Source organism: Tachyglossus aculeatus, chromosome 13, assembly GCF_015852505.1.
Source record: "Tachyglossus aculeatus isolate mTacAcu1 chromosome 13, mTacAcu1.pri, whole genome shotgun sequence".
Classification (NCBI taxonomy): Eukaryota; Metazoa; Chordata; class Mammalia; order Monotremata; family Tachyglossidae; genus Tachyglossus; species Tachyglossus aculeatus.
In genome coordinates, this window is record NC_052078.1 from 5,592,822 (window position 1) to 5,619,624 (window position 26,803).

At 43.2% G+C, this 26,803-nt stretch overlaps 1 protein-coding gene across 1 annotated transcript in view; it reads left to right on the forward strand.

Moving 5' to 3' along the window:
• Window positions 1–7,431: 7,431 nt before the first annotated feature.
• ACTR3B (actin related protein 3B) overlaps window positions 7,432–26,803 on the forward strand; it is a 73,113-nt gene continuing 53,741 nt past the window's right edge. The window contains exons 1-2 of the mRNA XM_038755876.1: window positions 7,432–7,451; window positions 9,853–9,949. Coding sequence (XP_038611804.1) covers window positions 7,433–7,451; window positions 9,853–9,949 — 116 coding nt within the window. The 5' untranslated portion in view covers window position 7,432. The remainder of the gene's footprint in view (window positions 7,452–9,852; window positions 9,950–26,803) is intronic.

Genomic DNA, 26,803 nt, shown 5'->3' on the forward strand with positions numbered 1-26,803 from the left:
TCTCACTGACTAAGCTCTGAGTTTATAGTAAGTTTTTTGGGTGTCTCTCTCTGGGCAAGTTTAGGCAACAGCCTAATTGCTCTGAAGCGACTCACTTTCAGGAACTCAAAACAGTTTAATTTGAGGTCACACACACTAATGAAATCGAAGCGTCTCATAGGACCAAATTGTGCCGTTGAGAAAGGATCATTCCATGTCCTAGTGAGGAGGTGGCCTTATTGACCCAGCTGTCAGTTTCTGGAAACATATTACGGCAGTTCTGGGTTCTCTGTTTTAGTGGCAGCAGCTTTAGTTGAGAGGCCGAGAGAGGAAACTATCGTGAACTGAATTTGTCTGCTTTGAGGGCTTGAAGGGCTCAGTTTAGCATTCCCAGTGGAACAGTCGTTTTCAGGAGTTTTTGTGTTTCCCAAGGAACAATATCAATTTCAATGAAAGGCTGTGAAATTCTGGCTCGGGGCAGGTGAAAACTGAGGTAGGCTTAGGATGGCCATTTATCAGGTTTGATACGGCATAGTCTAGTTTTCAGCTGGTTTGTCCCCAATCTGGTACTGATATGGCACTATCATCATCATCATCGATCGTATTTATTGAGCGCTTACTGTGTGCAGAGCACTGTACTAAGCGCTTGGGAAGTCCAAGTTGGCAACATATAGAGACAGTCCCTACCCAACAGTGGGCTCACCGTCTAAAAGGGGGAGACAGAGAACAAAACCAAACATACTAACAAAATAAAATAAATAGAATAGATATGTACAAGTAAAATAAATAGAGTAACAAATATGTACAAACATATATACATATAAACATGCCTGGGGTTTTTATTTTAAGCTTCCACTCTCTCTCTGTGCCTCAGATCCTGTGGCCAAGTTCCACGGTTCTCAAGTGGTGCCTGTGTTCAGAGGATCCTCGGAGGAAAACACAATGACTCTGGAGCAACTGAGGCTGACTAGTGACCTCTGAGAAGCCCTCTAGGTTCAGGAGGCATAGGAGGATTTCAGCCACATGTTCCCTAAGACATCATGAAGCTATTTTATGAGCTCAGAATAACACCTGACATGTCATGCATTTCAGTGACTGGTATCTGTGAGTAGGATTTCAAATGGAAAATAACCATGACTGTGATGACCCTTCTTCTCTTTCTTGAGGACTTTAGCTTGAGTTCACACTTGTAGCTCCAGAAATATTTTGTAGTTTCTAGATTCTGTTTCGTACCTACTGGCGTTCCATCATTGAGATTTGGGTTTCCTGACATCCAATTCAGTTTCCTCCTTTTCCTTCTTTATCCTCTTATTTTTGTGCAGACACTAATCTATAATTGGCCGAGGCAGATAGTTATTTCAGACCTAAGAAAACACTCAAGACTATACTTACAAATAAATTGGTTAAAATCCGTCTTCTGCTCTTCCAGCTGATTTACTTTATTCCTCATAAATTTATTTTATTTTAATCCATTAATTTGACATTGGAATAGCATGTTTTATCATATTTATTCCGTATGTACCCATCACTCCAAAGTCTTGGGCAAGTGTACAAACTCCCTCTCCTCCAAATCTGATCCTACAAAGTAGTAGAATCTGCAGGCTGTGAAATAATTTTCCACAAAAGACATGAAATTTCAGGAGCTGTAGGACTGTCAAAAGACTTACGCCCAAAAGAAAAGTCAACACACTCTCGATGAGGAAAAGAGAGGCCCTGGGTAGGATTTCAAATGGAAAATAACCTACCTTTATTCCCCAAACCCAAATTCATTGGACTTGTATCAGTTGAGCTCAGCCTGACCTCATTTTCCAAGGCAGTTAAGAACATCACAGAGACCAGCCATGAATCACAACACTAAGGAGGTGGGCTATTAATAATAATAATGATGATGATGGCATTTGTTAAACGCTTACTATGTGCCGAGCACTGTTCTAAGCACTGGGGGAGATACAGGGTGATCGGGTTGTCTCACGTGGGCTCACAGTCTTAATCCCCATTTTACAGATGAGGTAACTGAGGTCCGGAGAAGTCAATGACTTGGCCAAAGTCACACAGCTGACAAGTGGAGGAGCCGGGATTAGAACCCATGACCTCTGACTTGCACTATGCCGCGCTGCCTTCAGCCTCTCTGAATATCCTTTCCAGCCTTTAAGTTTGACCTTCCTTGCTCTACTCTGTTCTTTCCACACTCCCTGGGGACCTTTGATTGAGGGAATGTCTGCAAGGAGCAAGGCAACCCCCATAGGGCTGAAAACTCCTTGAGGGAGCACACTGAGCTAAGTGGTAATAGTGGTAAATGCATGTTTAGAATGGTTATTGGCCTCCAACTACAACCATTCTAAATATAGAAGACTGACACACAGACCCAAGTACCTAAAGCAGAAACATGAGTTAATAATAACCATCATAATGGCATTTATTAAGCGCACAGCCTATGTGCTAAACTGTAAAAAAGATGTAGATGTAAAATAATTAGATTAGTTCTTCCTTCACATGTCTGCTTGACATTTAAAAATTCTCTTCTTTTGATTGTTGTTGATACTGTGCATAGAGAAGCAGCGTGGCTCAGTGGAAAGAGCCCGGGCTTTGGAGTCAGAGGTCATGGGTTCAAGTCCCGGCTCCGCCACTTGTCAGCTGTGTGACTTTGGGCAAGTCACTTAACTTCTCTGGGCCTCCGTTCCCTCATCTGTAAAATGGGGATTGAGACTGTGAGCCCCACGTGGGACAACCTGATCGCCTTGTAACCTCCCCAGCGCTTAGAACAGTGCTTTGCACATAGTAAGCGCTTAATAAATGCCATCATTATTATTATTATTATTATCTGAGAGTAGCCCAAGTTACAAATCTACCCAACAAAAGAGAAAAGGTTTCCCAGAGAGAGCGCAAATTCCTTAGATCATGATTTGTAGAAACCTTTTTAGACCTGCAAACAGAGGTGGAAATGGAAATTCTTTTTGCTGGGAGCCCAGACTTTCTGGCTCTTAAAATCATTCTGAAGTCATCTGTTCTTATGGGCAAAGGATCAGTTTTGTTTACCCTGTGTAAAGTCACCACTGCTCTGCCCAGAGTTAGAGGTGTGTGACCCAGACCTATTTCCCCATAAGTTTAGGATCAGGCTTTGGCCCTTACGTTCGGTTCAAGCGACCAATTGTAACCCTAACCCTAAACCCTAATCCTAATTGACTGGTTGTCCAGTCAAGCTCCCTTCCCACCTGATGACATTCTTGGGATTTGTCGGTAATGATTTTCGTCTCTCACAGCTCTCCTCTGACCAAACGTCAAAATGAAAAATACATATATTTTCTTTCTGATCTTCACATTTGTAAGAAATAAATAATTGATGGGGTAGGAATTCTGGGACTACATTCTGGTTAAATTGAGCACTAAATTATCTGCAAATGTATTTAAGCAGAAACCCAGAATATACATCCGAAGTATGGCATTTGGAAATCAGAGAGTAAAAAATATCATCATTAATTTGAAGGAAGAAATGTGAAATACAACTAGAAGGGTAACAGTTGTCAGACTCACTGTTGCTATAAATAGGAAATGTACCTGGGTACATGAAAACATAGCCCTCTTTTTAAGTTTCCATTCTGTGATAGGGAAGATGGGATTCTAGATGCCCAAATTAGTCCTTGAGGAATCAGTCCTCCTGTTTCCCGACACGAAAGTGTTTCTCTGGCAGAACTAAATACCCTCCCATGGGGGCACTGACAGTGGTGTTCAGTAGTCCCATCCTGTAGCATCACTCCTAAATATTGCCTGGAGCATGGCCTAGTGGAAAGGACACAAGCCTGGGGAGACAGAGGACCTGGGTTTTAATCTAGATTCTGTCACTTGCCTGCTGTATGACCCTGGGCAAGTCACTTAGCTTCTTCTCATCAGTTCCCTCAAAACGGGGATCCAATACCTATTTTCCCTCTTACTAAGACTGTGCGCACCATGTGGGGAAGACACTGTATCTGATCTGATTATCAGCACGTAGCAAAGTGATTGGCACAGAGGCAACACTGCAACACTTAACAAATAACATTATTATTCCAGTACTTCTCTTCTACCCAGTGTCTCTTGGCTCAATCAATCAATCAATCAATCAATTGTATTTATTGAGCACTTACTTTGTGCAGAGCACTGTACTAAGCGCTTGGGAAGTACAAGTTGGCAACATATAGAGACAGTCAATCAATCAATCAATCAATCAATCGTATTGAGCGCTTACTATGTGCAGAGCACTGTACTAAGCGCTTGGGAAGTACAAATTGGCAACACATAGAGACAGTCCCTACCCAACAGTGGGCTCACAGTCTAAAAGGGGGAGACAGAGAACAGAACCAAACATACCAACAAAATAAAATAAATAGGATAGAAATGTACAAGTAAAATAAATAAATAAATAAATAAATAGAGTAATAAATATGTACAACCATATATACATATATACAGGTGCTGTGGGGAAGGGAAGGAGGTAAGATGGAGGGATGGAGAGGGGGACGAGGGGGAGAGGAGAGAAGGGGCTCAGTCTGGGAAGGCCTCCTGGAGGAGGTGAGCTCTCAGTAGGGCCTTGAAGGGCTCAACATGACTTCTTCTTTTCTCCAAGGATTAAGATTTCTCTTAATCCTCTTCTTCTTGCTGAGGGGGAGAGGGGTAGCTTCTGGGCAACGGACCCGTCTTGTTTGTTACCCTGGGTCCCTGCTACGAGATTGGTAAGCAAATCGGGGACTTTTTCAGTCCGGTCAAAAGACACGATCAGAAGGGGGTTCAATCAAACAGTTCTGTCACTAGATGGTAGCAAAACCTGCTCGCAACACTCTTTAGGCCAGGTTGCATATTTAAAATGTTCTAGATAATAATAATGCCAATAATAATAATAATGATAATGGTATTTGTTAAGCGCTTACTTGGATTCTATTTATTTTATTTTGTTAGTATGTTTGGTTTAGTTCGCTGTCTCCCCCTTTTAGACTGTGAGCCCACTGCTGGGTAGGGACTGTCTCTATATGTTGCCAATTTGTACTTCCCAAGCGCTTAGTACAGTGCTCTGCACATAGTAAGCGCTCAATAAATACGATTGATGATGGAGAAGCAGCGTGGCTCGGTGGAAAGAGCCCGGGCTTTGGAGTCAGAGATCATGGGTTCAAATCCCAGTTCTGCCCACTGTCAGCTGTGTGACTTTGGGCAAGTCACTTCACTTCTCTGTGCCTCAGTTACCTCATCTGTGAAATGGGGATTAAAACTGAGCCCCCTGTGGGACAACTTGATCACCTTGTAACCTCCCCCGGTGCTTAGAACAGTGCTTTGCACATAGTAAGCGCTTAACAAATGCCATCATCATCATCATCATCATGTGCCAGGCACTGTACTGAGAGCTGGGTGTATACAAGCAAATCAGGTTGGACACATCCCCATTTTACAGATGGGGTGGCTGAAGCGCAGAGAAATGAAATGATTTGCTCAGAGGCCACCCAGCAAGACAAGTGGTGGAGCTGGGATTAGAACCCACGACCCGTGCTCTATCCACTACGCCATGCTGCTCCTCAAGATCACTCAAAAGCATCACCGTAATCACAGGTTTCACCCAACTGCCCAACAGAAATGTGTATTTTGAGTTTCATCTCCTATCCTGCTCTGGTACAGGTACAACAAAATCGCCAAAACGTGGGTGGCCAAAGGGAGGTAGAGGAGAAGGAGGGCCTGGATAGTCAGAGAAGCAGTGTTCCCTAATGGATAGAGCACAGGGTTCGAGTCCTGGCTTTTCCACTTGGCTGCTGTGTGATGATGATGCTGCTGCTGATGATGAAGATGGCATTTATTAAGCACTTACTATGTACAAAGCACTTACCTCCTTCCCTTCCCCACAGCACCTGTATATATGTATATATGTTTGTACATATTTATTACTCTATTTATTTATTTATTTATTTTACTTGTACATATCTATTCTATTTATTTTGTTAGTATGTTTGGTTTTGTTCTCTGTCTCCCCCTTTTAGACTGTGAGCCCACTGTCGGGTAGGGACTGTCTCTATATGTTGCCAATTTGTACTTCCCAAGCGCTTAGTACAGTGCTCTGCACATAGTAAGCGCTCAATAAATACGATTGATGATGATGATGTTCTAAGCGCTGGGGAGGTTACAAGGTGATCAGGTTGTCCCACAGGGGGCTCAGTCTGAATCCCCATTTTACAGATGAGGTAATTGAGGCCCAGAGAAGCTAAGTGACTTGCCCCAAGTCACACAGCTGACAAGCGGCGGAGCGGAATTTGAACCCATAACCTCTGACTCCAAAGCCCGTGCTCTTTCCACTGAGCCATGCTGCTTCTCAGTTGCTTTCCCATCCTTGAGTGAACCGTCCCCAAAGTGTCCCTCCCTTAAACTCCTGAAAATCAGAACAGGCATTTAACCTTCCCATTTTGCCAGTGTGCGGGGTAGTTTTTTCTTTATAGCTCTAACTGACCATTAAGCAAAGTTTTATCACTAATACAACTCTTCCCTTACAACTATTGCCACTTCCATGAGCTTGGACAGGTCACTTCACTTCTCTGTGCCTCACTTATCTCATCTGTAAAACGGGTATTAAGACTGAGCCCCATGTGGGACATGAACTGCATCTAACTTGATTAGCTTCTATCTACCCCAGCACTTAGTACAGTGTCTGGTATAGAGTAAGCACTTAATGAATACTATTAATAATAATAATAATGATAGTAATCTACAAGTTGGACAATAGGGCCTTGGAGGATCAGAGGAGGGCAGTATGTAGATGGGCGACTGGTGGGCACAAATAGGAACTAGGACCCCAGTGCCAAGTGCAAGGACCCACCTGCAGCCCCCCAGTTTGCCAGGCCCTTTTTAATGGTGGCCCCTGCCTCAAAATTTTTTAGTCTGAAGTTTTTTAGAGGGAAGCAAATCTTCCTCGCTGGGGCAACATGAGGCCATTTCAATGGCCTCACCACACTTTTCCTTTGGGATTGGACTGGGCTAACGCACCCAGGGCAAGAGCTCCTGGCCTCCTGGTGGGTTGGGTTTTCAGGGTAGAAGGCAGAGAGAGACCCCGGGGTCAGGGAACTAAATTTACTCAGAGCCAGATTCTGTTTGTCCTTCTTTGCCACCCTTGGAAAGGGGGATGGGGAAAATTGCCTTTTAGCCAACCCACCCACCCCCCCGGGATCAAGCAGGAGCCAGAAATGCTAACCATAACAAAGGAAAAAATGGGAACACTGGAGAGCTCCTTTTTTTTTAAAGGGCTCGACGAAACAACTTATTACACAGTTATATCTGTGTCTCTACATTCCATTTCCTTTAAGGTGAGTCACTGCCATTTATTTCTTTTTGGGGCTTTAATAAAAAAACGACACTGCCTGTCTGTGTCGCCTGAGGGCTCCAGTGACCGCTGTCCTGTTTTTTTTGCAGGATTAACCTTTGGAAAAAAAAGAGAATGTCCTTTCGCCTAATGTCCTGTCTCGGGGCCGGTAATGTTCTCTGCAGATCTAGTTGCCTCGAGTTTACTGGGAATGAGAGAATCGGGCCTGTGGTGGCTCAGAGGGAAAGTAACAGCCTTGAAAGGCTGGAGGCCTGGGTTCTAATCCCCTCTCTGGTATGAGAGTTGAAAAAAGATTGTAAATACCTAGGAGGGTTTAGAATAGATCGCCTAAGAGTGCTGACACAAAATTTTTCCAATTTGTACTTCCCAAGCGCTTAGTACAGTGCTCTGCACATAGTAAGCGCTCAATAAATACGATTGATGATGATGATGAAAGGAGGGATGCCCCTTTGGATGGGACATTCTGTGGGAAATTAAACTGAAAAGATGTCATCACATCCAATACTTTCTAACCTTTATGGCCTCCCAAGGCTGCAGTTTTTCCACGGAGAATTTCACGGCAAGGCCATGTTTCGGAGCTCCCCTGAGCAGGGCAGGAGGTGGGATGTTGGGAGACTCCTGCTTTGTAATCCTTCTTGGGCCTCCTCAGCTGCCCCGAGTCCATGGTGGAGCTGGACGAGGGGTGTCACCTTTGGGGGGGCAGGAGGGAGATGGGGATGACTGCCCCTGAAGACTGGGATGGTGCGGGGCAAAGTCAAACGTTTATTCCTCAGCAGTGTAATGAGGCGGGGTCAGAAGCTAGCAAGCGCCAGGACAGAGGCTCTGCTCAGGCCCTGATGCATCCTCGCCTTGGGCCTGGCTCATCCACCTCTAGCAGCAATTTCTGTGGCAGCCCCAAGGCAGAAGTGTGGTTGAGTCTATTGGGCTGTCTCTCTCTCTCACCTTCTCCATCTCTGCAAACGTTGCTTTACTTGAGGAAGAGGAGCTTAATCGGCCTGCTTTCTTGACTGCTTTAGATTTCTTCTTGGTCTCTTTCTCCTATCAATCAGGGGTATTTACTGAGTACAGAGCACTGTACCAAGCCCTTGGGAAAGTACAATACCATACAGTAGATAAGTATGATCCCTGCCCTCTTTGCTGACTAGAGGAGACTAAGACTCCATTCACTATTTTGCATCTCTCAGAATTCCTCCCTTCTCTTGGAGGGTCAAGTTCAACTGTTCGGGGTTTTTAAGTGGTAATTTCGAAAAATATCCATTCCAAATTATCCTAGAAAGATGGTTTCCCCTTCATTCCTTAAGGTCACCAGAGAAGGAGATTCTATTTTCCGACCTCTCACACCTAGAACCACCATCAAGTTTTTTTCCTAAAGCCTCAGACCTTTCTGCAATTTAAGTCTTGAATCCCTGTTCTTTCCACTGGAAAGGTGGATAAATAATCGTCACGTACTACTCTGAAACAGTTGTGGGTGGGTCTTCTGAATTAGGAGATTCCCTTCTCTTTCAACTTTCAGTTTGGATAGTAATGAATTCTAGTCAATCATATTTATTGAGTGCTTACTGTGTGCAGAACACTGTACTATGCGGTTGGGAGAGTACAATACAACGTAATTGGTAGACAAATTCCCTGCCCACCATGAGCTTAAAGTCTGGAGGGGGAGACAGACATTAATATAAATGAATAAATTGCAGATGTGGACAGTAAGTGCTGTGGGGCTGAGGGAGGGGTGAATAAAGCGTGCAAATCCAAGTGCAAGGGTGACACAGGAGGGAGTGGAAGAAGAAGAAATGAGGGTTTAGTCAGGGAAGGCTCTTGGAGATGTGTCTTTCATAAGGCTTTGAAGGTGGGGAGAGTCACTGTCTGTTGGATATTAAAAGGGAGGGTGTTCCAGGGCAGAGGCAGGATGTGGGCAATTGTTCGGCAGTGAGATAGATGAGATCCAGGTACAGTGAGTAGGTTGGCAATAGAGGAGTGAAGTGGGTGAGCTGGGCTGTAATAGGAGAGCAGAGAGGTGAGGTAGAAGCGCTTAGTACAGTGCTCTGCACATAGTAAGTGCTCAATAAATACGATTGATGATGATGATAGAAGGGGGCGAGGTCACTGAGGGCTTTAAAACCAATGGGAAGGATTTTCTGTTTGATGCGGATGTGGATGGGCAACCACAGGAGGTTCTTGAGGAGTAGGGAAACATGGACTGACCTTTTCTGTGGAAAAATGATCTGGACAGCAGAGTGAAGTATGGACTGGAGTAGAGAGAGACAGGAGGCAGGGAGGTCAGTAGTCAAGATGGGATAGGATAAGTGCTTGGGTTAACGTGGTAGCAGTTGTGATGGAGAGGCCTTCACACAGGTATTTAGTCCAAATTCAGGATGCTTCTAGATTTAAGATGGATCCCTATCATCAGATGCTTCAGGATGGAAAAAAATACTGTAATCAGTCCCTTCACCCATTTCCCCCACATTGCCAGGGGTACGCAGTGTGTATGGAGTGCATGCAGTGTGTGTTTCTACCCCTATTAGTTACCTTCACTGTATTTCCCTCTTTTCTAGCTGAAATCTACAACCCTCTTTCTGAACTCAGAATCAACCAGAGACAGACAAACAGATTTTTTCCCCAGGTACATCAAAGGAAGTGGACCAGCCCAAGGTAAGACATTTTCCTAAAGTCAGTATAAAGCATCTGAGACAGAGTTGAGATCTTGCTCAACAAATCTCCCAAGCTGGATTAGGAGAACTTCATCTTGCTGAGAGCTCGGGGGAGCCTCTGTCTTTCCAATCACTGTGGACAACACCGCTATCCTCTCTGTTTCCCAAACTCATAACTTTGGCATTTATACTCAACTTGTCTCGTTCATTCAACCCACATATTCAATCTATGAAATCCTGTCGGTTCTACCTTCACAACATTGCTAAAATCTGCTCTTTTCTCTCCATCCAAACTGCTACTACTGCATCACCTCCTTGCTGACCTCTCTGCCTCCTGTCTCTCCTTACTTCATCTGCTCTCCAGATCATTTTTCTCAAAAAACATTCAGTTCATGACTCCTCACTCTTCAAGAATTTCCAGTGGTTGCCCATCCACCTCGGCATCAAACAGAAACTCCTCACCATTGGCACTGAAGAACTCAATTAGCTCACCCCCTCCTGCCTTTCATCACTGATTTACTTCTACAACCCAGTCCGCACACTTCATTCCTCTAACACATCTATCTCGCTGCTGATCCCTTGCTCATGTCCTCCCTCCAGCATGGAACTCTCTCTCCCTTCGTATCTGACAGACCACTGCTCTCCTCAGCTTCAAATCCCTATTAAAATCGCATCTCTTCCAAGAGGCTCATTCTCCCTATCCCCCTCCCTTCTGCACTGCCTAGGCACTTGTATCTAAATGCTTAATACTTACCCCACCCTCAACCCTCCAGCACTTATGTACATATCTTCAATTTATTTTAATGCCCGCCTCCCCATTTGGACTGTAAGCTCCTTGTGGGAAGTGAACCTGTTTACTGACTCTTTTGCACTGTACTCTCCCAAGCACTTCGCGCAGGGCTGTGCACACAAGAAGCACTCAATAAATACCACTGATGGATTGATGACATCCTGACTAACGTCACCGGGGTAGGGTGCATTCACAGGGTAGATTGGATGTGCTGTTCTCCCTCAGAACCTACCTCTGCGGTTCACCTGGCAAATGTTCAAATCTCAAGTCAGTATTTGCCCCTGTAGCTTAACGTGAAACTTTGTAGTGAACATATTATATAATCTTTAGCATTTAAAAATTCTTTTTTTTTTTTGGTTTTCCGAGAGCAATTCACAAATACTAATTAAACCAGGAAACTGGATAAGTATTCTTTTTTTCAGTTCTGCAAGATGAGATAGTGAGGCCTAAGGGTCCCTAAATTACTTAAGGCCACGTACCTGGATCTAGCATCAATCAACTCTTGAATTGTTGTCCTGAGAGCAGACCATTAGGCCTCCCTATGTTCATTTTGGAGAACACATATTATGAGGGCTTGTACTTCCCAAGCGCTTAGTGCAGTGCTCTGCACACAGTAAACGCTCAATAAATACGATTGAATGAATGAATGGAGAGCTACTGTAGGATTATACTGTTGATAGAACGGGGCACTTCTCTATATGTAACCATTTTGACAAGCAGAGGTCTCACGAACTTCACAGCTCATCCTGATCATTTCAGGAGGCTTCCGAAGGCTCCTGCTACTGGGTTCTAGTCATGCTAAATAGTCCCTTTAATAATAATAATAATTATGGTACTTGTTAAGCGCTTACTATGTGCCAAGCACTGTTCTAAGCGCTCAGGAAGATACAAGGTAATCAGGTCGTCTTACGTGGGGCCCACAGTCTTAATCCCCATTTTACAGATGAGGTAACTAAGGCACAGAGAAGTTAAGTGGCTTGCCCAAGGTCACACAGCAGACACGTGGCAGAGCTGGGATTAGAACCCATGACCTCTGACTCCCAAGCCTGGGCTCTTTCCACTAAGCCACGCCGCTTCTCTGATTGCTGAATGCTGGATTGTTTGTCAGTCAGTCTATATGGAAGGGAAATAGAACGAAGGAGTTTAAGCTTTGCCTGTCTAGAAAAGAGATGAACGAAGTTGATGAAACTATTATTCTTCACCCTGGATCCTTCTCATTGCTGTTCTGGGTATCGGGCCTTCCAGAGCCCATCTTCCCAACTAGAAAATTTTACGTGTACATGGCATGATCTGGACAATCATAAGATTGTAGGCTTTTTGAGGGCAGGGAACATATGCGTTGCTTTTATTGTCCTCTCACAAGCCCTCAGTATAAAGCTTTACACTCATAAGTGTTCAGTAAATACCACTGATTGATCGATTTCAGAGGCATGCAGACCAGAAGGGTGCCCAGCCACCATTTAAAGGATAGTGGGACAGGATCGAAGCTCATCTATCATTTTTAATAGGAGATTTGATCTTCAAAAGTTGGAGCCAGGAGTTATTCTATGCTTCTTGGCATATTTAATAACATAGGCATAGTCTCCCATTGACTAGGTTTTGAGGTCCCTGCAACAAGATCAATTATACTTATTGAGCACTTACTATTTCTCTCTCTCTCTCTCTCTCTCTGTTTCCTTCTCTCTCTCCTTCCCTCTCTAGAGAAGATTTCCTCAACTGTCCAGTTATTACTAAGACTACTGTTCTCTTGTTGCAGTTTCCTAGAGGCAGTTAGTCAACGAGGGGTGTTTGGCTTTGTTTGCAGGGCAACATCGTCATCAAAAATGGTATTTATTGAGCTCTTACTGTGCACCAAGCACTGTATTAAGCGCTTGAGAAGAGTTCAGAACAATGGAGTCGGTAGACACGTTCCCTGCCCACTTTAGGCTAATGTTCAAGAACAGACCCAGTCCCTGCCATAAAGCAAAGTGCTATTTTCTTAGAAGGTTCTTCAGTATTGATCGGTGTTGGTTGGGGCGTCCCTGTTGCATTGCAGTTGTGCAGCCACAAACAAACAGTCCTCGTCCCCACGGAAACACGAGAAACTGGCCGAGGCCCAAGCTTGGCAAGAAGCGGGGGGTTCCATTTGAGCAGAACTAGACGGAGGTAAAATGGAACACGGACTCAATCAATCAATCAATCAATCGTATTTATTGAGTGCTTACTATGTGCAGAGCACTGTACCAAGCGCTTGGGAAGTACAAATTGGCAACACATAGAGACAGTCCCTACCCAACAGTGGGCTCACAGTCTAAAAGGGGGAGACAGAGAACAGAACCAAACATACCAACAAAATAAAATAAATAGGATAGAAATGTACAAGTAAAATAAATAAATAGATAAATAAATAGAGTAATAAATATGTACAACCATATATACATATATACAGGTGCTGTGGGGAAGGGAAGGAGGTAAGATGGGGGGATGGAGAGGGGGACGAGGGGGAGAGGAAGGAAGGGGCTCAGTCTGGGAAAGCCTCCTGGAGGAGGTGAGCTCTCAGACTCGGCAGAATTAGTTGCTAGCAAACTCCTTTCACACTATGGGGCCGGACATTATGGTGGGAAGGTGTAAAGCAGGCCGTGGCCGAGGCCGAAGCTTGGTTTAGGAGAGCCCAAGACTCTGCCCCAGGGAGGATGATATTAAGCCAACTGAGCCAACCTGCATTTCCTCCTTTCACTCATCAGGCAAATAGAATTAGGCAATGAAACATGATTTTATAGGGATGATGGACTGAAAAGCCTTGGCCGCCAGCCTGAGATTGATCCCGCACATTCTTTTCTACCTGATAGATTTGAAAAAAATACATCACTTACCCCAAAGGCCTTAAAACAACTCTTCTACCTTTCCATACTAGCAGAAGTAAGGCCCCCCTTGAAATCTCTGGAGAGCTTCTTTAAGTCTTTTGAGAGATTCACATGGAAAAAGAGCACAACCCTCAGAGGCTTGTAGCAAAGTGAAATAGAGAAGTAGCATGGCCTATTGGAAAGAGCATGGGCCTGGTATTCAAAAGGACCTGGGTTCTAATCCCTGTTCCGCCACTTGTCTGCTGTGTGACTTTGGACAAATCATTTAACTTCTCTGTGCTTCAGTTACCTCCTCGGTAAAAGGAGATCTAAGAATGTGAGCCCCATGTGGGGCATGGATTGTATCCAACCTGATTAGCATGTATCTACCCCAGCACTTAGTACAATCCCTGGCACATAATAAGTACCATACAAACAAAATCTGGGAAAGTGTTAAGAAAAAAAAATCAGATAGTTGGTCATGCTTCTAGAATCAGAAGTTTTGCGGGGCAGAATTTCCAATTCAGGTTGGAGCATCATTTTTGGGAGCTTGCTGTGACTTCTTGGTTCTGAATAAGGGGTTGAAGCACAGCCCAAACCATGCCTCATGGGCAAAAAGACAAGCACTGGAAAGAAGACTGCAGATATGTTATTTCTGCTTGTTGGACTTCCCAAACCCTCTCCCTCTGCCTTAGAGTAGGAGCTGTGGTCTGTCACACTGCCTTGCACTTACATTAACTTTTAATTCTTCATGCTAAATGAACAACCCCACCTTGACCTCATTTCACTGAATCACTTCAGGGGCAAAGCACTGTGTGGCCCTCTGCCACAACAACACTGTGAAGGGACAACTGTGGCCAACTCCAGTTAAAAAGGTAGGGTTGAGGTGAGCACCTTTGATCCAGGTAATCCTGGCTGGGGAAGGGATGCAAATACCAAAGATGCCCAAGTCTCCCAGCCCTTCGCTTGGCTCCAGGATAATCACCTGAGATCACCTGGCAAGTCTTGGATTCAGGGCTGGGGGCAGAATAAGATGTCACCTCTCCCTGTTCTCCCTCTGGTTTAGACAGTAAGCCCCATTTGGGACAGGATCTGTGCCCGACCTAAACATCCTGTATTTACCCCAGTGTTTAGTAATAATAATGTTAATAATTGTGGTATTTGTTAAGCATTTACTTAGACTATGAGCCCCATTTATTTATTTGTTTATTTGATGGTATTTGTTAAGCGCTTACTATGTGCCAGGCACTGCACTAAACAATCATCATCATCATCATCAATCGTATTTATTGAGTGCTTACTATGTGCAGAGCACTGTACTAAGCGCTTGGGAAGTACAAATTGGCAACATATAGAGACAGTCCCTACCCAACAGTGGGTTTACAGTCTAAAAGGGGGAAACAATGGGGTAGATGCCAGCTAATCAGGTTGGTCGTAGTCTATGCCCCACAGGCGTCTCACAGTCTTAATCTCCAGGTGGGACAGGGTCTGCATCCAGCCTGTATAATCTGTATCTAGTCCAGCACTTAGAACAGTGCTTGACACATAGTAAATGCTTAACAAATACCCTAAAAAAGCAGTTACATTGTGCCAAGCACTGTACTAAAAACTGGGTTACATGTAAGATGGTCAAGGCAAACACAGTCAGTCAATCAATCAACCATATTTATTGAGCATTTACTGAGTGCAGAGTAAGGGACTCAAGACATGGGAATTAATCGAGAAACCCTTTTTAGGGGGATTTTGAAAATGGGGAGACTTGATATTTTATTTCTGTGACTAAAATATTGGTGCCAATGAGAAGATTTTCTTAAAGGAGTGATAACAAACAGCCACGGTGCCCTGGTCTGCCATCTGCATCCCAAAAGATGAGGGAAAAATAGCACCAGGGCAGGATAACTGGCAGTGTCTTTTAAATCGCTTTTACTCCTGCATAATTTGATTCCACTCCAGTCTTTAGCTTCCATTCATCAAATCCAGCTCTTTCACTGAAGCTGGCACTAGAAACAGAGAATGTACATGATATCAATTGAAAAAGCAGACTCCAGCCAACCCAATTGATTAGCTTAACATGACCTCACCTGTTTAGCATGCCCGCCCACTGAATGACAAAGGCTTCAGTGTCATCAGACCCAGTGAAATGCCCGTTTCTTCCCTGGGTGGTGGAGGGGGGATAATCAGGTAATCGGCACCTCCCCAAAAACTTCCAGAAAATAAGATTTTTGAAAGTCTTGTGCTCTAATTTTTTTTGATCCTGCCCAATAACAGACCTCAGCCCTAAATTAATCAAATCCCTGTTGATTCATACTTGATTTCAAGTGGCTTGCATACAATCAACCTTCCTAATCGCCTATATTCACTCCTTCATTACAGTTTTTTTCATGGTATTTGTTGAGCACTTCCTATGTGTCAAGCACTGTTTTAAGTGCTGGGATAGATACAAATCAATCAGGGCAGACTTAGTACCTGTTCTGAATGGGGCTCACAGTCTAAGTAAGAGGGAGAACAGGTATTGAATCCCCATTTTCTAGATGAGGAAAATGAGGCCCAGAGGAGTAGAATGACATGCCCAAGGTCACACAACAGGCAAGTGGCAGAGCTGGGATTAGAACCTAGATCCTCTGACTCCCGGGACTACATTCCTTCCACTACACCATGCTGCTTCCCAGTTTCTAGTGCATGCACTCTCCCTCCTCTCACCAAGCTAAGGGTCAATATGGATTCACTATTACAGAAACATTTCACCCCTGTTTACTTAGTATTGCAGCTGGTGTTTCAGTTTGACTTGCTAAGATTGGAATATTTACTCCAGAAAAGTGATCCTTAGTTAATGCTAGAAATGGAAATCTTTCAGTCCATCAATGATTGGTATTAATGGAGCACGTACAGTGTGCAGAACACTGTACTAAGAATTTGGGAGAGTACAATACAGAGTCAGTAAACACATTCCCTGCCTACAAGGAGCTTATAATCTTTCCAACAATGAGTGGGCAATTTCCAAAAGTGCACAACTATGGGAGAATTACAGATGCTTCTCAGAGAAACAGATGAGTGGAGCTCTTACCTTTGCTGAACTCTCTATCTGTAAAGTGGAGTTTCAGGTTGAAAATGACAGATGAGCCTTGGTCCCATCGTTTCCAGCTTTGAACCGAGATGCGTGTAGAAGCCAAGGTGTGAGTTCCAGGTGTGAAGCCTGCAGACTCCGTACGGGACCATTAATACTCGTTATTGTGCTACACTTGAAATTGCCTTTTGCCCAGAAAGTTTCTCCTTTGCTGCGGCAATGAATCTGTCCTCAAAAACTGAATACTTGCTCCAGTATTATCACGTCCCGCTTTCACTGAGCCTCAGCTTTCCAAATTCATTTCTTCTTCCTTTTTTCTTATTGAGCCCCGTGGCCCAGTAGAAGGAGCGCTGCCCTGGGAAGGTTCTAGTCCTGGCTCTCCGCGTTGTTAGTGTGGGCAAAGGCTGTTCATGAAATTCGCAATGTGCTGCACTACTGTCTGCCTATTCATCTGTCCCATCGTGGGCATGGCTGGCAGAGATGGGAGAAAGCTAGTGGCGCTGCCCAAGTCAATATCACTAGAATCCTTCTTCTGTGCAGGCTCTTGGTACTGAAGTTTCACCCTTCATCTTCCTGATGGGAGATTCCATTTCTTTTTGATGAGAAGTCCTGAGGCGCTTCCAACTACAGCTTTACAGGATGCTGTCTTCCCCGTAAAGCACCTAGTAGATTCTCCTCCGTTTCCTAGGGGAAAAGGCCCACATCTAAGTAAGCTTATTTCTTTAAAGGTTAAAGGTGGGGTTACATGTTCCTGGCAGACTGCAGGCTCTTTTTCTGAGATTCAGGGTTGGGCTGGCCCACAGGGCAAGAGTTGTTATTTGCTCAGAGGGACAGGAAAAAAGAGGTGGGAGGGGGGAAAGGAGAAGGAGGGTGGGATGGAAAACGAAAAGGAAGAGATAGTGAAAGGGAGTAGAGGGGGAAAGGAAAAGAGGCAAGAAACGGGGAAGATGAGAAAGGTGGAGAAAGGAAAGGAGGGAAGAGAAGGGAAGAGAACTTTAAAAATTGGAAAGACATTTTCTAGAATTCCTTTTCAGAGTGAGTGGCTTGCCCATTGTCACGGTGTGATGCCTGGTGACGATGAATATTAACAAGTCAGACTCTGGAAGGGTGTATTTCTTGCTCAGAATATTGAAGTACTGGTGATGGTCAAGTTTGAGCTGGAAGTCCCACGCTGGGGTTCTTAACTGATTGAAATATATAGCACTAGCTATCATTTTAAAGAACTCGGGGAGGACTGATGATAGGACTTACAGTGCTCTGCACACAGTAAGCGCTCAATAAATACGATTGATGACTGAAAGTTAGAAAAGGAAGAATAGAGTTCCCGTCTTTAAAAAAAGGGCCAATAGGATGACCTTAGAAAATGTAGGCTAGTCCTTTTAACGTCTGTATTTGAAATAAGACTGGAATAAATCATCCAATGCAATTTTCAATCATCCCCAGCAAAACGGGTGGTAATCAACACTGCTTTGTGAAGAACACACATGATTAAACTAATAACATTTCATTCTATAGCAGAGTGACTGAAAGGATAGATGAGGAACTTAGGGAAGTATTTGAGAAGAGAAACTGTAGTTAATTAGTACTCTGACTTGGTAAACTTTGAAACATATTAATGTAGGTGGGTGCAGAAAGAGTAATTCTCAATGGATCACCATCAGCCTAAGTGAACTTAAAAGAAAGGGAAGGAGACCCCCACATTTAATATTTAGAATATTCGGGGGATGATTCATTTCTTCCAGGTTAAAGGTGAACATTTTTATGGTATTTTTTAAGTGCTTCAAACACTGTTCTAAGTGCTGGGGTAGGTACAAGCTAATTAGGTCAGACACAGTCCTTGTCTCACATAGTGCTCACAGTCCAAGTATGAGGGAGAACAGAGAACAGCAGGCCAGTGGCAGAGGCAGAATTGGAACCCACGTCCCTTGACTCAAAGAACCATACATTTTCCACTAGGCCACGCCACTTCTTGTACCTATAGTATATGTTGCAGAGCCTATATCTCAGAAACAAAGTTCACTCCTGGTCTTGCCCTTCCCGCTGGAGATATCAAAAAAGTTATCAAATCCAAACAAAAGAACGTGGATCTGAAGATGCAGTCCCATCAAAGAATGTAACTTAAGTCCAGTTGCTTGCTTGCATTTTTTTCTGTTCCCAGAGGATAACAATCAGAGGGAGAATTCTAAACATATCTGGATTTCTGTGAGGTTCTCCACTACAGCTTCAGGCAGTATGAGGCTGTCTTTGAGGCTATGTCTGCCTGCAGAATTGCTTGAGGTAAGCAACTTTTTAATACACTGAGACAAAGTACCACAGTCTCCAAAGGGAAAATATTTATGAGGTGATATCTGATTCTTGTGGTCTAGTGTTGCAGCATTATCTTGTTGTGAAATATTGCCTGATTTCAAATGAACAACCCTTAGTTATGTCTTTGACTTAGAAATAAGAATGAAAACCGTCAATTAGCTTACAGGATGTGTCTATAGGTTGAGGAGTATTTTCATTCAATGTCATCATCTCTTTGTTTTCAAGGATAAGGTCCTAGAAGAAACAAGTGCTACACAAAGCAAGGCCCTGACTCAAACACCAAAGATGAGTGACGTGTATCACTGCAATTCATTATTAATAGGACACTGACAGTGTATGTGAACTAGTGACTGCATGATGATGTTTACAGATGATTTATAACAGATGAAATGGTTGAGTAGAAGATAGGTGCAGTGGTGGGGAAAAAATACTTGGAAAGGATTTTAATCTCCCCATCCTCGTTACCTCTGACATTACATCCCAGCAGGATATAGTCACCTGGAAGTCTCCTCACCACCTGACACTCCCGGCAAAAGCGTCACTACTTAGCTTTCCTCTGAGTCCTTCCCTCTCCCCAACATCTTCATTTATTACTCTATTTATTTATTTATTTATTTATTTTACTTGTACATATCTATTCTATTTTATTTTGTTAGTATGTTTGGTTTTGTCTCCCCCTTTTAGACTGTGAGCCCACTGTTGGGTAGGGACTGTCTCTATATGTTGCCAATTTGTACTTCCCAAGCGCTTAGTACAGTGCTCTGCACACAGTAAGTGCTCAATAAATACGATTGATGATGATGATGATCTCTTCTGGAACCACTCTTGAACCCAAACTCCAAGCACAAATTCTCCAAACTTTCTTTGCCTCTGTCCTGCTCCTTAGTGACCTGATCACTAGAACTCGATCACTGGGAGTTGCTCTCTGTTCTTGGTACACAGGGAGGATATTGGATGAGATGAACGACACCATGTGAATATAAAACTACTATTATAACATTTCAGTGGGACCCTATAATAAAGTGGTACTGTCTGATACTAATTATAATAATAGTAGTATTTGATAAGCACTTCCTATGTGCTAGACACTGAGGTAGATAACAATGCGATCAGATTAGATACAGTCCCTATCTCACATAGGGCTCACAGTCTAAGGGGGAGGGAGAACAGGTATTTCATCCGCATTTTACAGAGGAGGGAACTGAGGTGCAGAGAAGTTAAGTCACTTGCTCAAGGTCACCCATTCATTCATTCGTTCAATCGTATTTATTGAGCGTTTACTGTGTGCAGAGCACTGTACTAAGTGCTTGGGAAGTACAAGTCGGCAACATATAGAGACAGTCCCTACACAACAACGGGCTCGCAGTCTAAAAGGGGGAGACAGACAACAGAATAAAACATGTAGACGGGTGTCAAAATTGTCAGAACAAATAGAATTAAAGCTATATGCACATCATTAACAAAATAAATAGAATAGTAAATATGTACAAGTAAAATAAGAGAGTAATAAATCTGTACAAATATATACAAGTGCTGTGGGGAGGGGAAGGTGGTAGGGTGGGGGGATGGGGAGGAGGAGAGGAAAAAGGGGGCTCAATCTGGGAAGGCCTCCTGGAGGAGGTGAGCTCCTTCAGGAGGCAAGCCAATAGATTGACCTACTGTGTCTAGTGTGGAAAGACCATTATACAGACAAGGATGGTTAAACCAAAGTCTATTTACTTAGGCAGTATGGGTGCTAGGTTTCTCAGTCCCCTGGAACTGGACAGTGGAAAATTAAGGGGTCTAATTTGGTCCTATACTATAAGGAGTTCTGAATTAGAGTGGAGTGTGATCTAATGGGGCCCCCACCAAGCTGCCTAGAGAGAAAAATGAGTGCCTTAATGTGAATTAATGATTCTATGTCAACTGTCTTTTCTCCCCCAACTTTATTTTGTTTCTTAAGCCATATTTTAAAAACCCCTTTCTTTTCTCCTTAACCACTTTACAAAAAATGACAATTATTCAGCATTTACTATCTGCCAGGGATTGTACTAAGTGCTGGGTTGGATGCAAGCTAATCAGGTTGGACACGGTCCGTGTTCCACATGGGGCTCACAGTCCTAATCCCCATTTTACAGATGAGGTCACTGAAGCACAGAGAAGTTAAGTGACTTGCCCAAGGTCACAAGGCAGACCAGTGAGGGAGCTGGGATTAAAACCCAGGTCTGTGCCTCAGTTTCCTCAACTTTAAAATAAGGATTCAAATACCTGTTCTGCCCTACTTGGACTGTGCACTCCATGTGGGACAAGGGCCTTTGTCTTACCTGATTAACTTGTATCTATCCCACTCAAAACAGTGCTTGACACATAGTAAGTGTTTCACAAATACCTTATCATCTATTGCACTCCTCCAAATGCTTAGGACAGTGCTCTGTACACACTCAGTAAATACTCTTGATTGTCTGATTGATTGAATTGGCTCCATGGGCAGGAGTCATGGATGATTGGTTTATGTGAATATCAAAAAATGGAAAACTCCTTGACAGTTCATTAATATAATATAGGTAAACGGCATATTAATTTTGGTTGAAATTAATTAGTTTAATTAATAAATACAAATTGTTTTAGTAAATGCTCAATTAATATGATTCATTGATTGACTGATAGTACAGTGCTTTGTACCTAATAAGCTCTCAATAAATACAAATCTGTAATTTATTTATTTATATTAATGTCTGTCTTCCCCTCTAGACTGTGAGCTCGTTGTGGGCAGGGAATGTATCTCTTTATTATTATATCCCTCTCTCCCAAGTGTTTAGTACAGTGCTTTGCACACAGTAAGTACTCAATAAATGTGATTGAATGAATGAATAAATGCCATTGATTGATTGATTTTTCCAACCATCTAGTTCAAGTTTGAGGAGAGGGTGTGTTCAAAGGGGTCGAGGAGTGGGTCCAGCAGCTCGGCGACATTTTTGGTCTTCTCAGTAATTAGCGCTCAATAAATATGATTGAATGAATAATTCACTTTTTTCCTTTGTGGTGTGGAACTTTGTCTATTCTGACTGATTTAAAACCAATCCTCAGTAAGGTCCAAGAGTTGCTTGGCCAGGATGTGTTGGGCCAGGAAATGGTAGGCTGGATTCCTGCCCCTCTCCCTTGCTGAAAGCCACTGGGGAGGTCCAGAGTTGTCAGTGACAATCACTGCCTACTTTTAGAGCTGCTCAGAAAGGAATGAAACTCCCTTCCTGTACTGTCATGCCTTTGGCTGCCATAGCAACCATCTCTCTCTATACATATCCTCCTGGTAACTGAAAAAAGAGCAGGTGGCCCGGCTCCCAGTCCTGAGATTTAAGGCTCTCACTGGCCTTGGAAGTTGGACATTTTGGAAATGGGTTCTTGACTTTGGAATCCCTTTCTTTTTTGGCTCAGCACAGGCTGTTTTTGACCTTCCAGATGTAAGGAAGGTAATAATAATAATAATAATAATGTTGGTATTTGTTAAGCGCTTACTATGTGCAAAGCACTGTTCTAAGCGCTGGAGTAGGTACAAGGTAATCAGGTTGCCCCATGAGGGGCTCACAGTCTTCATCCCCATTTTACAGATGAGGGAACTGAGGCCCAGAGAAGTGAAGTGACTTGCCCAACATCACACAGCTGACAAGTGGCGGAGCCGGGATGAGAACCCACGACCTCTGACTCCAAAGCCCATGCTCTTTCCACTGAGACACGCTGCTTCCCCTAACAACGTATAGTCTAGAGTTTCCCCGACTGAGTCCTATTGTCTGTGTGGACCTGTAAACTCATTTTTCTTTGGTTTTAAATAACTATTACAGAAGGACATCAGCAATGGGAAAAGCTTAAATGTGCACAATTTACAAATAATCTCACTCTGAGGATTGTGTTTTTGACAAAGGTCAGGTTAAAGTGTACTTATGCGATACTAGGCACATCCTGCCCGACTCCATGCACACTTCCATTTCTTTGAACACCACACCGCATTCTACCCAAGCAGAACAGCAGAACGTTCCCTATTTCTCCATCAGGCATACTGAAAACATGTGGTATGGCAGAACTGTGTGTAACTGAACTATTTGCTGACTTGAGCCTCTTGCCTGTGTTCTTCCTCTGGCGTAGAACTCCCTCCCTCCTCACATCTGACAATCCTCAACTTTCCCCATTGTCAGAGTTCTCCTAAAATCACATTTCCCCGTGAGACCTTCTCTGACTAAGCCTTCATTTCCCTTTCTGCCCTCTCTTCTGTGTTACCAATGCCCTTAGGGCCGAATCCCTCAAACCTACCGATTTTCACTTTAACTCCAACAGGATTTACGTACATATCCATCTGTAATTTATTTTAACATCTGCTTTCCCCTCTAAACTGTAATCTCCTTGAGGGAAGGGATCAGGTCTACTAATTCTACTATACTCTCCCAAGTGCTCATTGCAGTGTTGTGCACATGGTACACACACCATAAATTCCACTGATTGATTAATTAAAATGATACTTGCACAAACACAGCCAAATCCCTTAAAAATCCCTGTTATGTGTGATGACATTTGACCAATCCTCCAGACTGTAGGCTTGTTATGGGTAGAGAACGTATCTACCAACTCTGTTGTATTGAACCCTTGCAAGTGTTTGGTACAGTGCTCTGCACACAGTAAGCACTCAATAAATACCATTGATGATGATGATGATGATGAATTTCTGAAAATAGGCCTCAGAGCCAGAATCCCATTGGAATAGTTCTGGAAATGAGTGTTCTTTTAGGATCCTTGTTTATTAGGCTCTCTTTCCCACCTATCACCACGTGACAGTAAGGAAAGAAATGGAATCTTTATTTGCCATGCGAAATAATGTTACTCTGATGAATGTCATTAATATTGGTTGTCAACACAAATAGCTGAGAGAGCATTGCAGAGCAAAGGTCTGAAGAAAAGGTTTTCAGGGAAAACACCTAGGAACCATTTTCTAACCTGAACAAAGTTTAAAGGAATAAAATTCAAGGGTTTTAAAAATGAGCTAAAATCTCAATTTTGCTCTCGGTGGTTCACAACACTTTCTGAATAGCATTTCTTTCTTTGGCAAGTTTCATTTTTTCAATCTGGCAAACGTGCTGTGGAGTTTTTTTTCCTCTTCTTTTTTTAAGTTTCCTAACTCATCTTCAAATAACATCATTTAAAAAAAATCCCTTCCTCGCATGTAGAAATATCACATGAAAAAGAACTAATCTATATGATTAAAGACAGGCTAAAGTAGAGAAGATCTCACATCATTTATACTGTGAGCCCTATGTGGGGCTGGGACTGTGCCCGAATCATTAACTTGTACTGGACAAATAGTCATCACTTATAGTCATCATCATAAAAACTTAAAGCCTTATTGTCTTTTTTTAGGTGGTGCATCCATCATTTTTTTGTGGTATTTGTTAAGTGCTTACTACATGCCACTACATGCTTAGACACTGTTCTAAGCGCTGGAGGAGATACAAGGTAACCAGGTTAGCCACCATCCATGTCCCACTTGGGGCTCAGTGTTGTAATCCCCATTTTACAGATGAGGTAACTGTAGCATAGAGAAGCTGAGGTACAGAGAATTTAAGTGACTTGCTCAAGGTCACACAGCAGATAAGTGGCTGAGCTGGGACTAGAACCCAGGCCCATGCTCTACTCATTTATTCATTCAATCGTATTTATTGAGCGCTTACTGTGTGCAAAGTACTGTACTAAGTGCTCTCTATCCACTAGGCCATACTGCTTCCCATCATCCGTCACCCATCCATCATCATCAGAATGATCTAATGGGCAGCTACCTTGCAAAGAATACTGTAAAAGGTGTTTAGGGATATTCAGAGAAAAATTAGAGACTGTCATAGCCTTCAATATATGAAATTTTTAAGCGCTTACTATGTGCCAGGCTCTGTACTAAGTGCTGGAGTAGATAATCAGGTTGTATATATGTATATATGCATATACATATATATATGTATATATTTTTGTACATATTTATTACTCTATTTATTTATTTATTTATTTTACTTGCACATATCTACTCTATTTTATTTTGTTAGTATGTTTGGTTTTGTTCTCTGTCTCCCCCTTTTAGACTGTGAGCCCACTGTTGAGTAGGGACTGTCTCTATATGTTGCCAACTTGGACTTCCCAAGTGCTTAGTACAGTGCTCTGCACACAGTAAGCACTCAATAAATACAATTGATTGATTGACACAGTCCATGTCCCACATGGGGCTCACAGTCTTCATCCCCATTTCGCAGATGAGGTAACTGAGGCACAGAGAAGTTAAGTGACTTCTCCAAGGTCACACAGCAAAAAAGTGGCAGAGCTAGGATTAGAACCCAGGTTCTTCTGATTCCCAGGCCTGTGCTCTATCCACTAGGCCACTCAAGGCTTCTCTAAGAAGCTCAAGGAGCTCACAATCTAAGGGGAATGACAAACGTAGAGACAATTGGGAGTTTGACATTGAGTACTCAATATTCAGTATTTAAATACAACTAAGAAAAAGTGTGGAAACAAAGGCAACCAGTGCTGAATTTGTCCTAGATGGGGGTTAGACCAGCTGAAAACTGGACTGCCTGATCTATAACTGGATGAATGACTAGCCGCACGTAGGGTGGGAAGTTAGACCCCCTTACAACCCGGCTGGGATTGAAACGTGTTCTCAGCAGAGCTGGGATCCAGTGGGGTGATACTGGGCTTTTTTTTTTTTACTTCTATTAAAACCCACAAGAAAGGAAATGCAAGTTGGGTGTACCTTTCTTTCAACATCTCTGCGGTGATATTCTCCCCCATCCTTTTCCTCCCCCGCAGAACAATGTGGTATAATTGGACCTGATTACTTTTTGATGTGGTGGTTGTGGATTCAGCACATCAAAACGTTCTATGCTCTTTCTCTGCCAAGGTAGTCTCTGAATGCCTTGGTAGCACTGCAGGGTAACTTGATCCCCTGGGATGTAATTTGAAAATACCTGTCACTGTGGTTGTTGTGAGGCTGGGTTCTGCCACTGAAGAGATAGTCGAGTAATGCCACTGGGATGCTCCAAATACCCACATACCTTTGAATTTTGCATTAAATGAATTTATTCATTTGGTGTTTATGGGGCTTCATGTGCTAATCTAAATTTATCTGAAAATGTGATCTGTTTCAGATTACAGATCGCTTAACCTGCTATTTGCATTGCCCAAACCGATATATTTTAAATAAAATTGAACGAATGAATAAAATAGGCATTTGATGAGTAACTTAATTTTGTGGACCTTCCCATCAGGAATGATGTTGAGGCTTCCGAGGCTTCAGGACTGAGAACCTGATTATGGGGCTAGAAGCTTGTCTGGTGTCACTCACTCATTCTCATCTTGCCGGTTATTGGGGCAAGGAGTGCAACGAGATAGTGGATGGGTAAAGACGCAGCACATTGCAAAGTGCATATGAGGTCTCCACCCATTATAACCAGCCACAGGCAGAATTGGGACTAGAACCCAGGTCTTCTAATTACCAGAATAGAGCTCCATCCCTACACAAACAGCAAGGCTGAGACAATCACGTACGAGGGATGGAGAGGAAGCCAAAAGGGAGCAGTAAGTGCATACTAAGCACAGAGTAAGCCTTTAATAAATAGCACTGATCGATTATTGGAGAAAGGAAAGGGAAAAGGAAAAAAGTGTTGGGGACTAGAGGGATGGGAGGAGACAAGGAAGGGGAAAGAGCAGAGTAAGCTTAAGACAATTTGGTGACCTAAGCAAAGGAAGGGAAATGGATGGCAGTTGAACCACGAGGGGATTGGAAAGAGCATAGTCCAGAAGGACTTGGATTCTAATCACCGCTCCGCCACTTGTCTGCTGTACGACCTGGTGCAAGTGGCTTAACTTCCC